The sequence below is a fragment of the Coccomyxa subellipsoidea genome (assembly GCF_000258705.1).
Source record: "Coccomyxa subellipsoidea C-169, whole genome shotgun sequence".
NCBI lineage: Eukaryota > Viridiplantae > Chlorophyta > Trebouxiophyceae > Coccomyxaceae > Coccomyxa > Coccomyxa subellipsoidea.
Window position 1 is genome coordinate 3,909,864 of NW_005178042.1, and position 16,821 is coordinate 3,926,684.

The window sequence follows — 16,821 nt, forward strand, 5'->3', positions numbered from 1 at the left end:
AACACCTGAAGGCAAATATCCTGTCAAAGCGATGCTGCGGTGCGATCTTATATACCATTGTTGATATTGATGGGAACATTCACATAGATCACCCACAATTCTTTGTGCATTCAACCACTTGTTTTCACACGCACACTTGACCTGGATTGTCGGACATGTCACTTGGGAAAGCAACGTTCGCCCAGCACTTACAAGGTCGTGTACATCATTTTATCATCATCTGGATCTGACGCGCATTTGCATACTGCCCTTTTTCAAAGGATGCGGCAAAGAATTTACCGCAGGAGCTTGAAAAAAGGGGCGTCTTTGAGTATGCATGACCACCTGTGGCGCAGAACGATGCATCCGTTTGACAAATCGTGATCTCATGTGGATTGTAAAACTGCTGAAGGAGCAGATCTGCTGCGCAGGAGACAAGCACAGTGGACTGATTGAGACCCGTTTTATGACTCAAATATCAAAGCTGCCCTGGCGGATGAATATATTGGCCGCTACTCTGTATATAGCGGTGGTCATCAGTAGCTTGGGAGGCTTAGCTTTTGCAGCACCAGCCAGCGGCGATATAGTGTCCGGCTTTGCCACGCAGTATGGTGGCAAGCGGGTAAGTCACTAACAAAATCCGGCATCATCCCAATGCCACAGAAGATTCCTCATCTTGAGCTTTCTTGTCCAGAATGGGTGCGTAGATGACAAGAGCTAAAATGCACCTTGAGCGCTCTTGCCCAGGCCTCTATTCTCTTCCTTTGGAAGTGCCTCAGACGATTGTCACTGCAACTGAGGAAGTGATCTTGCCATGCTGAGAGCCAGACAGTCTTTGGCCTGTGCATCCGCTAAGGGTGCTTAGGAATACTGGTAAAATACTTGAGAACACTAATCTGATTAATCCTACAATTGTGCATGAAGCCATGCTTTTGGTCACAGGACGGAGGAGACCCAAACAAGCCCGTGTATGGGTTGTTGGATGGAGCCTGCGGCTATGGGGAGTTCTCCAAAACGGAGTGGCCCAACTGGCAGGTTGCCGCCATCAGCCAGAGCAACCCAATTGCGACGAGGGGTCAGCCTCAGAAACGCGGCTGTGGCGCCTGCATCGAGGTAGCCTGCAACAGCACGGTGAGAGCAAGCCTCTTCTTATTGCTATCAAAGCCTTTTCCCGGGCAAGATCCGAGCGGTTATCAGCATGGATGGTACTTGGATAAGGGCATGTCAAAGACGTGCGGAACCCCATGAGATTCCCAATGCATCATTTGAATAGTAGTTGTTTCGGTGCATTGTGTTTGCACGAGTGTCATACTTGTGCATGAGTCCTTCCGAAACGCGCTCAAGGCGCTTTGCAATCACAGTGAAATGTGCACTTTAGATATCTTTCGCACCAGTTTTTCTGCATGCAGGGCAATTGCTGTCGTCGGCAGGCATGTCAAAGCTGTGCATGACTCATCAGGATGCCAGTTTTCCCTGATAGACCTTGTATTATTAAATTGACATTTGATGAGCTCATTGCAGGCGTGCACCGGTGACGGGAGCTTGACAGTATTAGTGACTGATGATTGCAAGGACTGCAAGCCTCAGCAGATCAACATCAATGCTCTGGCCTTTGAACGCCACATCAGCAGTGTCAGTGGATCTGTCGACGTTGTCTGGAGACAGGTGCTGACTGCTCTCTTGCCTTTTTCATCCCTTTGAGAAAAAGGCCGGTTCTCTTTTGCAGCTCACTGAGATGTATTTTGCAGTGTGGTGGCCTGAGTTATTATGATTGAACAGAATTCTGAAACCTCCTTTGACTAAAATATCATTTGTGGGTTGTTTGGTTTTCTGTGCAGCTTGATTTGGACATTCTTTGGGCTGAAGCATCTCTAGAATTTTACTGTAGAAGAAGCTTCACATGTGCAAACAGAATTTGGAAGATCTTGCACGTTGTTGTGCAGGTTCCCTGCAGGCCCCCGGGCAACATTCAGGCAAAGGTGCTGGACGCAAGCGGCTCATACATCCGCTTTGTCTTGCTTCAGGTACAACCCCACGCTCACGTACTGCTTTTTCTATGCCTTGGTCTTGACAGAGGAGTAGCCGTTCTGCACCCCCAGTAGAGGTGGCAGCCCAGCCGTGACCATGAGATTTGCAATGCCATGCCATTGCACAATATACCGCTCCGCAGGATGAAATACCAAATGCATGTATGGCGAGGCATGCATGAGACTTGCAGCCCTTGTGACATGGCCATTGCTGTGCAGGTTGCGGGAGAGTCAGGTTTCTCCAATGTGGAGATCCAGGGAAATGTAAGTCCTCTCAGACATTCCCGCTCACGTCCTAGTGGTGGTGAATCTGAGAAAAACAGTTTACTGTGACTCTTCCTGGTTCTGATACAACTGGTGCTAAATTACGATGCTCAGGCAAATGACATACGGCGTATCAACCAAACGCAATGACATGTGTTCACGCGATTGAGATCAGTGTCCCCAACTGATGCATGCAGGGGCAGAGCAATTGGGTGACGCCAAATGGCGACTGGGGAACGCAGCTGCAGACCAGCTCAGCAGGCCAGGCGCCTTACAGCCTGCGCCTCACCCCTCGAGATGGAAGCCCGCAAATCATCGCCAGGTGTCACCTCCTCCAAACCTAGCACAAACAACACAGCTCACGTACAGTGTGCTAACTTTTCAAGGTCGTGCTGTCTACCAGTGGGAAGTCACAGGCGTGCTGGAAGGGAAGTGCCCTCTTTAGCACAGCTGAGAGTGACAGGTCACCTGGTGTAATGTATCCTGTTTATCAGACGTTTCTTATATTATTGAATGCCATGCACCATGTGTTTGCTCCCATACACGGAAATATTAATGTGACATGGCACACTGAGATCAGCATGCCGCTTCATGTGATATTGACATGATCGACTTTTCTGCTTGTAGGAACGCCATCCCGGCCGCCAAGACAGGCACATACGACACCGGCGTGCAGCTGCCGGCCGGCTCCCCCCTGCCGCCCCTGGCATCCGCCCTGGCCAGCCCCTCCCCGGTTATTAATCCACCCCGCGCAGCGCCGCCGCTGCCACTGCTTCAACCGACCGCAGCCAATGCCACAGCACCCGCCGTGATCAACCCCTCAGCACCAGTGATTGGCGCAGCGGCCCTGTTAAACAGTAGTGCATCTGCTGCGAATGTGCCGCCGGGCGCTGCGGCGGTAAATGCGAGCCAGCAGGCGGCCCGGGACAATCCGTTTCTGCCGTTCCGGCCGGTGCCGCCAAACGCGCTGAACCGGCCGCCGGGAGACACTGCGGTGGCTTCTGCACCAGTCGCAGGTCAGGCTCTCTTTTTCTGTGTCCCCTTCTGTCTGAAATTTCCCCTTCTGTTGCATGGACCCCACAGATAGACCACATCAGGGTGCTCATTTGCGTGATCTGACCTTGGTCTTATTGCGCGTGTCCTGTGCTCTAAGAGCGGAAATAGCTTGCTCAGCCTGATGATCCGATGGCTTTGGCTTTCTGTGTTTACTTGGAAGTCGCGTCCAGCTCTTGTTGACGTGCTGGATTGGTCTGCTGCCGCAGGTGTGCCAGCGCAGGCCCCTCTACAGAGGCAAACAGCCACACCGGTGGCGGCAACAGTGCTGGTAAACGCACCAGTGCAGCCGCCGGCAGCAGTGCCCGTAATAGTACCTACAGTGGTGGCCACCCCACCAGCACAGCCACCCACCGCTGTACCAGTGGTTGCGCCAATTGTGGCGCCCTCAAAGGGTATATCCGCCGTCCCGACGACCTACCCGGCCTCGGATGAGCCGCCGGTGCCGGCGCCAGTTTTGGCGCCCACCCCGGCGCCTATTTTGGCACCCACCCCCGCGCCAAATCAGGCGGTCGTTCCTGCGCCAGCTGGCGTGGCGCCAGATCAGGCCGGCAGCCCTGCAGCGAGCCAGAACAGGCAGCTGCCGCTCTTCGTGAAACCGGCAGTCGCAGCGGCGGCCCCGCCGGTGCAGGCTCCTCAGCAGCAGGCTGTTGCCTCCTACAGCCTGCCGGCAACGGTGGCGCCAGTGAGAGCGCCAACTGTTGCTCCAGTTGTTGCGCCAACTGTGGCACCCACTGTGGCGCCCCTGGTAGCACCGACAGTGGCGCCGACTGTGGCGCCGGTGACAGCCCCAGCAGTTGCCCCAGTGGTGGCACCTGTGATTGCACCTGTACCTGTGACAGCCTCAAGATTTGCTCCAGCTGCAGCGCCGACTGTGGCGCCGGTGGTAGCTCCCACAGTTGCACCAGTTGCGGCGCCTACTGTTGCTCCAGTTGTGGCGCCCACTGTGGTGCCGGTGGTAGCTCCCACAGTTGCACCAGTTGCGACGCCAACTGTTGCTCCAGTTGTGGCGCCCACTGTGGCACCCACTATGGCCCCTGTGTTAGCGCCAACTGAGGCTCCAGTCACAGCGCCGGTTGCCGTCCCCGTTGCAGCTCCCGCCGTGGTACCGTCTGTCCAGCCGGCGGCAGCGGCAGCAGCCGGCAGCTTCCAGGCAGCTCCGCAGCCGGCGCCGGCCGCTGCGCCGGAGGTCTCAGCTCCGCCTGCGGCCGCGCCGGCGGCCGCCGGAGGGTATCCTGCCGGCGGCGCGGTGGCTCCGGCAGAGCAGCCGCCCGCGGCGTCGCCGGTGCAACCGCCGCAGGCGGCAGCTTCGCAGCAGCCCGTGGCGGTAACGCGGAGCAGTGCCTCAGCTCAAGGCCCCTCACAACCATGTAAGCTCTTCCTACCTTGCTTCTGTTGCCCTTGGGCAATATCCTCCATCTGTCCTGACTGGCTGAGAGGGCTGCTGCTGCTTGCGTATGGGAAACATTATGTTCACTTTGAATGGCAGATTTAGGGACATGGACCATTTGGCAAGCATCTTCTGACACAAATATCTTTGTATGTGCAGCTATGTCCCTGACTCTGGACCCTGCAGCCGTCAATCTGACTGGCAGCGATGCAAACGCGCCTGCCATCAACGCAGAAGTAGGAAGGATATTGGACCCACAAATTAGCCTGGGTACTTCAGCCGCCGGAAAGTAATGCATCAGTAAGAGCTTTTTGACAGCTTCTTCATGTCATTATGAAAGTGATGGTGCCGCGTACCCCTGGCGCCAAACCAGATTTTTTCAATTCGAATAGCGAAAAGTTGAAGGGTGAAGTTTCTCTTTGTGCCTCTGTATGAGAGCAGGGTGTATGCGTATTCCATGCCCGACAATTTTGACCTAATTGAGCCCAATTTGACGTGCACCCTTTGTGGTGGCCAGATTTCATTACAAATGACATATGACATATTTGATGCAGCAACGGATGTTTACAAAGCGCAGTGAGATTAAACATCTCTCTCTGGGTTCTGATGTGGTGTCTCTGTACTGGTTGCTGTGTGTCTTTGTTGTCGACTGTTGCAACCCAATTGGTGCCATGGCCATTTTTACCATCATTCAAGTCTATATAATCCGTATCAGAAGCACTCTGGGTCCCTTCAGTCATAAATTATAAGGAACAGCAGGGGCACCTCTTCCACCAGTACATTGCACTGATGCGCAACACAGCCATGGAGGCTGCACATGCATCAGATCACAGTGTAAACTGCACTAGCGCCAACAAAAGAGGCTCCTAATGGACACAACAACCGTATCTGCCCAAGTGTCAGCCCATGGTGTGCCATGGGCTGTGGGAACAAGTGGTAGGAGGGAGCGACTTGTGCAGAAGGGTGTGTCAAGGCCATGGAAGCTCCAGAATCCCCTCATGTGTAGGGCGCAACACTGAAGAAAAAGGTTCAGAGTTGACCCCTAAGCCTCGGACACATTCCCAGCCGCCTGCAGGGAGCACAACACAAATCAGCAATCTCCGGCCACTTTCCTGCTGCTTTCCATCAACCTGCAGAGCTTCAACTCCAGTAATTGCATCTCTTACTCAAGGCTTTTGAGCAGTCCTCCGACACATAAAAGAGACCACATTCATGTTTGTTATGTGTGCGAGTGAAAATAGAGTGCGCGCCTGCCGGGGCTTGAAGGCATTGTCCAGGGTGAGGCCCAATTTGGCAGCGGTTAGGGCCACGCGCGAAATCTTCCCAGTCCCCCTGGAATATTACATTCACTTAATACACCCTTTCACGCCCCAATCATGATGTACGAATGAACGAATATCTGGGCAGAGCAGGATGAGCAGGAAGTCTACCGTCGGACGCTATAGAAATCTGTCAAGCAGACACGCAGGCAACAAGGCAGATGACAAATCAAACACCTGCTCACTCAAAGCAGGCTAGGAGAGGAGATAGGCAAGGAAGCACAAAGGGACTGAAGGCATCTCAGCCTGGCAAATTGCTTCGGACTCACCGCAGTCTTGCTAGCACTGAAGCCAAGCTGATGAGACAGGTCCGGTTTGTTGAGAGGAGGGACTCACTCTGCGGTTCCGGCATTCTCCTTGTTGTGCTGCACAGAGGCGACTGCGCGAGTCTTGGCAGCTGAAGCCTTGGCCTCCACACCATGCAATGGAGTCCTGCATACCACAGCTCCTCTCACCAAGATTCACAAGGATCCCCCAGAAGCTTGTGATCTGGCCTTTCATAAGCATGGACCAGGAATGACCCTCGCATAGCTGTGCCAGGGTAAGACATCAGGCACCCGCAGTTCTTACAGCCATCGATCCTGCCCCCCTCCAAAACACTCGACATCGCATGTCATGTACTGCTGAAATAGCCACCAACAGAATGGAGGGTTTATATTTCATATTATTTAGGGTTTAGAGGTGCAAATACTAATGTGCTCACCTGCCCAGGCGCCCGCCGGGGCCTGCCCAGCGCTCCTCGGAGGACGGGCACGCGGTCGCAGACCGGCGCGGCGGCGGCGGGCCGAGGCTTGAGTCTACGGACCCGGCGTGCGTCGGCGGCCGGCTCGCGGCATTGCCTTCTGAGGCGGAAGCTGCCGTGCGGCTGCCCTGGCTGCTGCCCGGACTCGCGTCTCTCGGCCTGTTTTGGTAATGCAGCTGATGTTACTGTTTCCACTATTATAACATCAGCCAATCACCGTTGTTGTTTTTAATTTTTTTCTATAATGCTACTGTAATTGTTTTCTCTATTGCATGCTTTCTGCCAAGAGGCAAGGTACGCCTGCAGAGAGCTCAAAGCAATATTCAAAATACCGTGTAGTGATTAAAGTTTAAAATCCTACTGCAGGTTCCGCTTTCAGAGCACAGGCACTTCAATTGCTTGCAGAGTTGCCGGCAGGCATGCTGTCTGTCTTGCGCATGTCCAACATGACACGTCACACATCTTGTGTCAAATAGTGTTCTCATCAGTACCGCAGAGGCACAAGTATAATGAAAACCATTGAGACCAATGTGCAGTAGAGGGTGAGCCACCTGCGGGCGGTGGCGCGTAGTGCGACTTGATGGTTGTGTCACCATTTTTTACCAAACACAATAAGACATCGCTACAAGTGAGAATGAATTGGAAAGGGGTTGCGAGACAGGCCAAGCCACCTGCGCGCACTGGCGTGACCGCCCATGAAGGCGTTTCTGTAGGGCATGCTTGAGGCGGTGGTTGCATCGGAGCCCTTGGAAGAAGACGCGGATTTGGCGGCCGATGCTGAGCGTGCCGGGCTGCCAGCGCGGCTACCGAACGCGAATCGCGGCGCGGCCGGCCCCTTAACGGGGCTGCGGTGCACACATTTAAATGTCGGAAGAGCGTTACATTATTCAGGATATTGTACTGTGACTCCACTCAGTCATGCTACATCGCTTCCAGCCAACTTAGGGCTGATCCAATGCCTGCCTCTGACTCTCAACTCAGCGCCCAGCATGACATACAAACAATTGGAGAGAATTTCAGCAGTATTTGGTGGTGGTGAGCTTTGAGGGTCATTGCTCAACAAATAAAAATGCAAAATCGGAGAACAAGACAATGATAGTTTTTTTTGCAAGCTGCAGGTATGGTCCTATCTCCAGGCACGGCTCTGCTGGCCCCAGGCTGCGGCCTGGCCCAGCCTCGGCTGAGGTGGCAGCATTCCTGGCCCAATCACCTGAAACATTGTGATGTGCAGTAGCATTGTATCTGATACTGCAACTTATATGAGAGCAGGTGTGCGCACCTGCACACGCGGCTGCCAAAGGGAACGGCGGCGGCCGCGCCGGCCAGCCGGCCGGCCGCGGCGCGCGCCGGGCTCGAGCGGCGGCTGGCGGTGCCTGTTCTGGCTACGGCAGGCCTGACTGGACTTGAAACGCGGCAGGCAGCTCCTGTTCTGGCAAATGCCGGCCTGACTGGACTCGTAGCGCGGCTGGCTGCGCCTGTTCTGGCAATTTCTGGCCGGGTCGGGCTCGAGGCGCGGCTGACGGTGCGGCTGCCGAATGCCAGGTGGACGGCTGGGCGCGCCGGGCTGCCCGGGCGGCTACGGGCAACGCTGCGGGCTGCCCGGACGGGCACCTGCCGACAAGCGCATCTTCTTAGATACAGTGAGAATATTATTTTTTCACCGGAACATGCACTCAGCCATCAGGCTTGTCTTATGCGTGATGACAATTTGAAATTCTTCACATTGAGAGGCGCCCTCAGAGTTCACATAGGCTCAGGAGTTACGCCATCGTCATGTTGGTGGCCTTGCATGAGGTCCTTCCGCGCCGATCACAGCCACAGAATACTGAGCAGACTTGGTTGGCACCTTTGGAGTGGACAAAGATTGGCCCACGGCCGCGCGCATGGAGTCGGTGCTGGTTGTCCTGGGGCCGACACTGCCACTCCGCTGCAGGCTGCGGCCGGCGCGGGCAGCGGCAGAGGACTTTGCGCTCGTCCCCTGTTGCGCAGGCAAGCGCCATTTACTCAATCCTGTATGTCGTGGTACTTAGAGTGGTGCAATGGCAATCGGCTGGGGTCGCTCACTGGAGTGCCTAGAGCTGCCAGGTCCATCATTATTGCACGGCTAGGACTGCAGATGAAAGGTGTATCGTTGCAGATGTGTGCATGATGCAAGGTGTCGTGCTCTGTACAGGCACTTCTTGATGCCAGGCGCTGCCGCCGTGCAAGTGAGTGAAATTGTGCAGCCAGTCCACTGGATTAGAAGCCTGCTCGACCTGCTGCTAAGGGTCGGTCCTGTCAGGGACCAGAGTTTTGAGTGTCTTGCCTGCTCCTGGGCTTGGGCGGCGGCGGGGGCGCTGCGCTGGGGGGCCTGTCGGTGGCGGGGGGCCCCTCGCGGTGCCGACTGGGAACGCCCCTTGGCGGCTGCCGGCACCGTGCGGCCCCACGCCTTGCTGCGCGCCTCCAGCACCGCTAGCTGCGCGCCAATTCGAAGCACAGTTCAATCTCTTAATATTGTCACACCTGTAGTGCCCCCTTTGCCCCGAGCAACAAAATTGCTCTTGGGCATGCCTGGTATGCTGTAACAGGGTGCCCCGCTTGATGACCAGAGGCCATTCATTTTGGAACATGTAGCACGTTCACACTGCTGTCAGAGCGCTGTGAAAAAGGGATCATCACAAGTATGCCATGCCGCAAAGGAGCTGCTCTTTGGAAAACCCTCATTAGCAAGGAAAATCGGCCATTAGGTAACCATGCCAGCTTTCTCACGAAACAGTGTGGTCAAGGCGTTTTATGCTTGTCATGAGGCAGCAGTACAGAGTGCACTGTGCCAAGCACGCTGATGTGCTGACAGTTTGATAAAATGTTCTGAAAATCGGTCAGCGAGCGTACCCGGGCTGAGATGAGTTTAAGCTCAGCCTTCAATTCCACGCGCTCCACGCGCATTGTCTGGTTCTCGTACAAAACGCTCAGCCCCCCGGGGGCATACGCCGTTAGCACGCTCGCTGCCTCATCCACCCTTGGCAGCTGCCCGGCAGCCGCCCGGGCCGGGACCACGGCGCGCGCTGCGGCCGCCTTTCCCGGCAGCTGCGCGGCAGCTGCCGCTGCCGCAACTGCTGTTTTGGTGACTGGAGGCTCTGCGGCGGGGGCTGAGAAGTGCTGCCGGGGTGTCAGACGCAGCATGGCGTCGTCATACAGTGGATTTGATAGCGCGCCTGCCATGCCTCCCATCGACATGCTCTGCTGGTCCTGTCATGGAATGTGCGATTTCTCAGACTTGCATGATGCACCTTTTTATTTCTGCGCAGGCAGGATGCGAAAGCATCCCTTCACCCAAAAGCAAATCGCACCCTGTCTTGGTGCATCTTCTAACGATAATCAAAGGGCAGGCACTGCAGCACCCTAAATCAACAAGCAGGGAGCTGAGTTTACCACAACAAAAGCGCACGCTGTATTTCAGAAGGAGGGCACGAGCAAGCAACGCGCACTTCAAAAAGCAGGTTGTGCTGCGGCGTCTGCCGGCTTTTAAAGTCCCCCGTCGGGGCGCAGGCGAGGGCCAAGCTGCACACGCTAGCGACGCTGCTCGCGTCGGATGCGCGGCGGCTGCCGGCAGCCTCCATTGCCTGATCTGGCGGCGCAGCCTTCTGCGCCAGAACAGGAGTTGCCGCGCTCGTCTCCGCGGCGTGCGGCGGCTGCAACGCAAAGGCGCCTGCCAACACCATGAACTCTACAGTAATTATAGAATTCACTGCGATTGGCTTTTGTGCCAGCGTGTGCCACATTCTCGGCGGAGGGTGTGTGGATCTGGTCCTTGATCCATTCTTCTGAAGCTTGACAGGCACCGACCTCTCAGACTCAGAATTGCAATAGAACAGTGGATGTTCCTTTGACTTGAAGAGTTAGTGGTGAAGGCCGTTCAGGGCATGAGTGCATTCCGACTTGCCTGTGAAAGAAGAGTGTGACTGCTGCGTGCCAGCAGGGCTGTGCTTAAGGGCGGCATTGTGGTCTGCCCGCTCCACAGGTGTGCAATCCTGCACGCAGAGAGCCTAGGTCGAATTGCCTTTACATTTGTTCGACCACTTAGAAGGAGCTAAACAAACGCAGCGATGGATAAGAGGGCAGCTGCCTGTTTGCATCAATACACACAACGAAGAGCTGTAGGAAACATGGTATGGCTGAGAAGCAGCGCAGAGCTGCGCACCTTTGGCAGATTCTTCGTGCTGCCATTCATATGGGACTTGACTGCCTGCTTGACAGAGCTCCACAGGGAGCCACTGCTGGGCTGAGATGGACTGACTAGATTTTGCGCTGGTGTTGTTGCCTCAGATGTTGATGCCGACAAACCACTTGTGCGCCTGCACATCAAGGTTGTTGTCAAGATTGCATGTGAGCTGTGAGGCAGCAGTGCATTGTAGGAGATCAACGAGCATGCTTAAATTCAGCAAACCTGAGGACACATGATTTGGGTCACACTATGGTCAAAAGAAGCTTGCCTGAAGCGCAGGCGGCGTTGCTTGAAGTCTGAGAAGGTCTTTTCGCCGAGTTCACGCGCCTTGGCCTTGCCACTGGATGCCTGACTGACCCCTTGGCTCGTTGCCTCTGACATTGCGGGCGTTGCAGGATTTGCATGGTATGATGCTACGTTGCTCAAGTCGCCAAAAGGCGCTCGAGACATCTCCATTGACATTCAGGATTCCTCTGTTTTGCCCTGATCACAGAGAAACCAGTCCATCAAAAATATTCTACAACTTGTGCATCAGGGATGCAATGGGTCATTGATACAGTACCATTTAGAAAATCTCACATAGCAAATATACACGACCCCGAAAAGGCTGCAAGCAATGAAGCACTCGTGGCGCCATGCCTTGCAACGGTCAAATGCATTATGGGGCAAAGAAGCATATTCTTTGGCCGGAGTCTCTCCTCATATCAATTGGATTCGGCAATATTTGCAAGCAAAGTAATCGCGTGCCCAGCGTGTCACAACTGTTATTTCATATTCCCCACTGACAGCTCTGAGGACATCTTGGGATAAGCAAGTAGAGACTCTCACCTGCAAATTATGAGAGATAGGATGTCTGCTGGAATCAATGATGCTGACTGATGATCCTGGGCACAAGTCTGCTCCTCAACGTCAGTGTCAGGCGGCCGTTGTCACTGCTTGGGCACTCAAGGCGCTTAAACCTTGAAGAAGAGCTCAGTGCCAACGCGCACCGCAGTCAACTGCAGTGCAAAGCAGCTCTGCACAGAAGTAAGCCCGTCGCACTCGGTTGTGGCCTACTGGAAAAGTTAACAATGCAACGACAGCTGGGATCAATTTGAACTGCAGATCTGCCAATCTTGGCATTTTGCCCTTGCATGCTCGTGGCATGAAACTCTGCATTCCCAGGAGTACAGATCAAACTTATCCGTTGACTAACGAAAATTTCTTTCTTCTCCATAAAATATTCACTTGCGCCGAAGTCGAGACCCGTGCGAAAGTAACATCAATCCCGATGGCTGATCCACAGCTAGAGCGACAGCCACCAAAGAACAAGCGCAGGAATCGAGAAAACCCACTTGTATTCTTCGATGTCAGTATTGGAGGTCATGCTGCTGGCAAGATCGTGTTTGAATTATTCAAAGACGTTGTACCAAAGGTTCGATGCTTCCACTTTGATCAGTATCATTTCGTCTCAAAGAGATCGAGGGTCATTAGTAACGCTCCAAGAAAATATTAACATCTGTTTCTTTGGTGTTCTTCTTATCAATCGGCTGACTCTCGACGCTTGCTCTGCCATCAGACTGCTGAAAACTTCAAGCAGCTGACCACGGGAGAAGCTGGCATTGGGGTGGCCACCAATCTGCCGCTGCAGTTCAAGGGCACCCCGTTTCATAGAATCATCAAAAGCTTCATGATCCAGGGTGGAGACTTCTCTGCAAAGAACGGAACGTGAGTGAGATCACACAATTCCTGAGCTTGCAACTCAACCTCTTGATCAATTTGATACAACGGCCGAAATGTCACGACTGTGGAGTGTAGTCTAGCCAGCCATGTTAACGATATGAGCTGAGTACTAGGATGCTGTGCGCAGGGGAGGGGAGTCGATCTATGGAGAGAAGTTTGAGGATGAGAATTTTGAGCTGAGGCATGATCGTCCAGGACTGCTCTCCATGGCCAACGCTGGCCCCAACACCAACGGATCCCAGTAAGACACCCTGCTGTCACTTATAATAAACGAGACAGATCATGCCTGACCAAGCCAGTGCGCGTGTGGTGTGCTTGCTTTCGTATCATGTGGGATGCCCAAAAGCTCCTCTCTAATGTGCTCACTGGAGCTTACACAAGCAGGCGCACCATGCCTGAAGAAGCCAATGCACATGTTGCCTGTCAAGGTGAAATACAGCAGCCGACATGAGCATGCAGCTTGGCATTGTGTCAAGCTGCTGGTGTCAGCGTGACCTCACGGTAAGTATTGCCGAGTTGCTTCTCTGCTGGGGTGCAGGTTCTTCATAACAACTGTGCCGACGCCGCATCTGGATGGGAAGCATGTAGTGTTCGGGCAGGTGCTGAAGGTGAGGTCCCTACTACGCCAATCTACAAAATCATGCTGTTGACAGCCCAGCATGTAGTGAACATGAGGAGCAGCCATGCAAGCAAGCAAATGTTCATACCGGAACAAATTTGAGTTTGATTGTAAGTGCTGTATGTTCCTGAGCAGAGTACATGACGTAGCTTGCCACAGCTGGGCTGAGATGTGCAGCAATGCACTGAAGGCTCCCAAATGTGAAGCCGTGAAAGAAGTGGATTATCCTTTGCGAGGCTATGGGAATTTGGTTGCAAAACCGTGAAGCCTTGAAGGAATTGAGTCATCCTCTGTGAGAACAGCGCTGAGGTATCCTTCTTGGCAGGGCCATGGGACTGTGCGGACGCTGGAGAATGTGGAGGTGGCAGGGGAGCATCCGGCGCAGGAGTGTTTGATCGCAGACTGTGGAGAGCTGCCAGCAGACACAGACCTGGCCACCATTGCCACCTACCTGACGGAGGTACGCCTCATACCTGCTCCCACCGTGCCATGCATGCAATATCCCCTGCTCGCTCATGCAAAGCAATAGGGACTGTCAGGTTTTCCTGCATACCTCAATGCAAGATCCTCATCAACTCAGCAAGTTGATTGTCCTGGGCATGTCTCTACCTGAAGGACATCTAATGAGTAGAGGGGATTTTTTGGTCCTCTTGTGTCCTGTTGTGGCACGCCAGGCACGACGTGATTTGTGGATGACTAATCCTTCTCATTAGTCAAGCGCAATGACTGAAGAGTCATGCTGAGCTGGCAGGAGGGGGACCCGTTCCCAGAGTGGCCTGAGGATGCAGAGGTGCCAGAGGGGCAGTCTGAGGCTGCCTTCCGCATGGCTGCCGCAGAAACCATAAAAGCAAAAGGCAACGAGCTCTTCAAACAGGTCAGCACACCTGCATGACAATTTACTCTCAGAAGTACTCTGTGCACAAATAGCTGCCCTGATCCGATGCACAGTAGTAACAATAAAGGGCCCTACAGGAGCCACCTGAGGCTCATTGTTTATGTTGGCGTTCTTTCAATGCCTCACTAGTCCTCATGTGTGTGCACTTTGTCAAACATCGGGCCATACCATTGCTGTTGTTGCCCAGAGAAGCATGTCACTAAAGGTCCTGACAGGGGTCTTGGGTAGACTGAAATTGACCCTCCATGAATCCGGATCTGCTTCAAGCTGGAATGTATGTCACCCCAAGGCTGTCCCTGGTGCTGCAGGGAAAAAATGAGGAAGCACTGAGGAGATACAACAAGGTGAGGCCGATTACTGGAGTAAAAATATTGTCGCAGACATGCATTTGGAATGTTCTAGAGGAGGGAATTTTTTATTTGTGCCTCTACTTCCTCGCTGGCATTCACTGCATGGCAGGCATTCCGTGCACGTGGCTCACTTCTGAAACAATCCCCATTACACCTGAAGCACGTGTTTTATGAAAAAATAACACCCCAACCCTACATCATGAATTAAGAAGTAAACACAAGCTGTAATATAAAAGCTCCCCTTTTGCCTGCAGGCGATGCATTACCTGGACCCAGAGTCCTTCAATGCCGAAGGCCCGAATGTGAGCGGGGAGGAAATAACAGCGCTGGGCCACGCATTCATCCCCTGCCTCCTCAACAGGTGGGCAAATCTTTTGACAGCCTGAGCAAGTTGCTTGAAGCCAACAGCTGGACAGATCTGGATCGCTGATTCAGCAGTGATAGATCTTGATTCTTGTTGTGCCACCTGGTGCCAATTATTGGATTGAGCACGTTCCACAAAGTGGCTCAGAACATCCAGTCCTCTGGCATGTTATCAGACACATTGATTGCCCGGTACGTTGGGCAGGCAACATGGAAGAAGTGCCTGTGTTGCTTTCATAACTTGCTGGGCAATCCACGAATGGTTTGCAGTGCATCCAGACATATTAAACCAAAATGACTAGACAGGTGATGGGAAAGGCACGAACGCAAAGGCAGGACTAGCTCGGGCACAGTGGCACTGCAGACCTCGCCTGTTGTGAGACAGTGAGTACATGAGCAGAAGTACCATCACCTTTCTGTGGGTGCTGCTGGCCTGGCTTGGGCACAGAGGCACTCGCACATCTGAGCCAGTACATGGGCAGATGTATCAATCTCATTGTTGGCGGTGCAGGGCTGCAGCGCAGCTGAGGCTGGGGCGAGCGGAGGATGCCAAGGTGGACTGCAGCCGTGTTTTAGAGCGAGTGCCGGGCCACGCCAAGGCGCTCTTCCGCCGCGCGCAGGCTGAGCTGGCGCTCAAGGTGAGCATCAGTCACCCTCAGTCACACTTAGTCATGCTTGGCCGGTGATTTGGCCGCAGGGCCAGATGTCCTATGGCCATACATATAAATGCATATTAAAGTAGGAACCATCCACCTGATGACATGCTCATCCCACCAGGTGGATTTCATTTAAAAGGACTGACTTTAGAGATGATGATTATTCACCCTATGCTAAGCTAGCACTGAGCCTTGGCCCCGCCAAATGTACTCCCGAATATTCTGAGACGCGCTTGCGTCATGCCTACAAGCTGGTTCTAGGAGGACCAAATGGGCCAAAGGGATGCCATACGTCTTTGGCTTGACATTGTTCTCCTGAGACTCTACGCAGCGCCAAACAAGGGTTTTCTGCTGGATGGCTCATGTACTTCCCAACCGCCCAGCTGTCCTGTCCTGAGACTGGGCCTGTGCCCACGCATTCCTGCCGGAATTGTTTACTTCGAGAGATATTGACTGATGTCCAAACAGCTTATTTATCATGTGCTTCTTCTGACTGTGCTGGCGATTCTGGGCGCAGGACTACAATGCTGCGCTGACAGATTTGGCGCACGCAGCCGAGATCTCACCGGAGGACAAGGCGGTGAACCTGGAAATCGCCAAGGTGAAGCGCACACGGGACGAGGCGCAGAAACGGGAGAAAGCCACGTACGCGCGCATGTTTGGCTGAGCCCGTTAATTCCCGTGTACGGGACGTGTCTGGCTGAGCCCGTACCTGCCCATGTACGGGGCATGTTTGGCGGAACCCATAAATGCCCGTATGCGGGGGCATGCTGTGACCATAAACGAGACATGCAGGGGAGCATGCAGTGACCGTACAATGGAGCTGCAGCATCAGAGACTTGAGGTCTTCACAGTGGGCACTGTGTTGGCGCTAGGAATGGATGCATATGATCCCTGAAATGAATGCACCAAAAGGCACAAGACAGAAGTTGCAGCAGGGAGCAGCTAGTTAGCAGGAGTCTGTAGGACAGATTGGGAGACTGTTAGACTGCAGATACAGTTGTTGAAGTAATGCATGACAAGCAAGTCTTGTCTGGCGAATGCCAGAAATGCATGCCCGCACTAGCATGCCTGGCATGATTGCCAAGCGTGGCCAGTGAGAAGTAAGGGCGACTAAGTGTTCCTTCTGGGATCCAAAGCCACAATGCTTTGGATTCTGGTGATCTGGCTGCAGACCTCTGGGAGTCTTAAACATGTGGAGTTGGAAATTTTTGGATTTGGGTTGATAAAATCTTGAA

General features: G+C 53.8%; 3 protein-coding genes across 3 annotated transcripts; 2 read left to right on the forward strand and 1 right to left on the reverse strand.

Moving 5' to 3' along the window:
• Nucleotides 1–475: 475 nt before the first annotated feature.
• Nucleotides 476–5,565, forward strand: COCSUDRAFT_46000 (hypothetical protein; the record flags this gene model as incomplete). Its single annotated transcript, XM_005652287.1, has 10 exons — nucleotides 476–601; nucleotides 922–1,110; nucleotides 1,501–1,644; nucleotides 1,923–2,003; nucleotides 2,226–2,270; nucleotides 2,468–2,592; nucleotides 2,898–3,286; nucleotides 3,533–4,008; nucleotides 4,444–4,693; nucleotides 4,873–5,565. 10 exons carry the CDS (start codon nucleotides 476–478, stop codon nucleotides 5,004–5,006), a joined length of 1,959 nt encoding a protein of 652 aa, XP_005652344.1. The 3' UTR covers nucleotides 5,007–5,565.
• Nucleotides 5,566–5,755: 190 nt separating this feature from the next.
• COCSUDRAFT_55783 (hypothetical protein) lies at nucleotides 5,756–10,475 on the reverse strand (the record flags this gene model as incomplete). Its single annotated transcript, XM_005652288.1, has 11 exons — nucleotides 5,756–5,782; nucleotides 5,919–6,045; nucleotides 6,369–6,464; nucleotides 6,736–6,933; nucleotides 7,446–7,619; nucleotides 8,054–8,385; nucleotides 8,621–8,752; nucleotides 8,839–8,884; nucleotides 9,030–9,229; nucleotides 9,646–10,002; nucleotides 10,242–10,475. 11 exons carry the CDS (start codon nucleotides 10,473–10,475, stop codon nucleotides 5,756–5,758), a joined length of 1,923 nt encoding a protein of 640 aa, XP_005652345.1.
• Nucleotides 10,476–12,248: 1,773 nt separating this feature from the next.
• COCSUDRAFT_26908 (cyclophilin-type peptidyl-prolyl cis-trans isomerase) lies at nucleotides 12,249–16,807 on the forward strand (the record flags this gene model as incomplete). The annotated part of the gene is made up of 10 exons (XM_005652289.1): nucleotides 12,249–12,392; nucleotides 12,537–12,685; nucleotides 12,828–12,941; nucleotides 13,239–13,308; nucleotides 13,645–13,779; nucleotides 14,071–14,193; nucleotides 14,523–14,558; nucleotides 14,819–14,925; nucleotides 15,439–15,565; nucleotides 16,101–16,807. The coding sequence occupies 10 exons, from the start codon at nucleotides 12,249–12,251 to the stop codon at nucleotides 16,248–16,250; spliced, it is 1,155 nt and encodes a 384-aa protein (XP_005652346.1). The 3' UTR covers nucleotides 16,251–16,807.
• Between the last annotated feature and the right edge of the window lie 14 nt (nucleotides 16,808–16,821).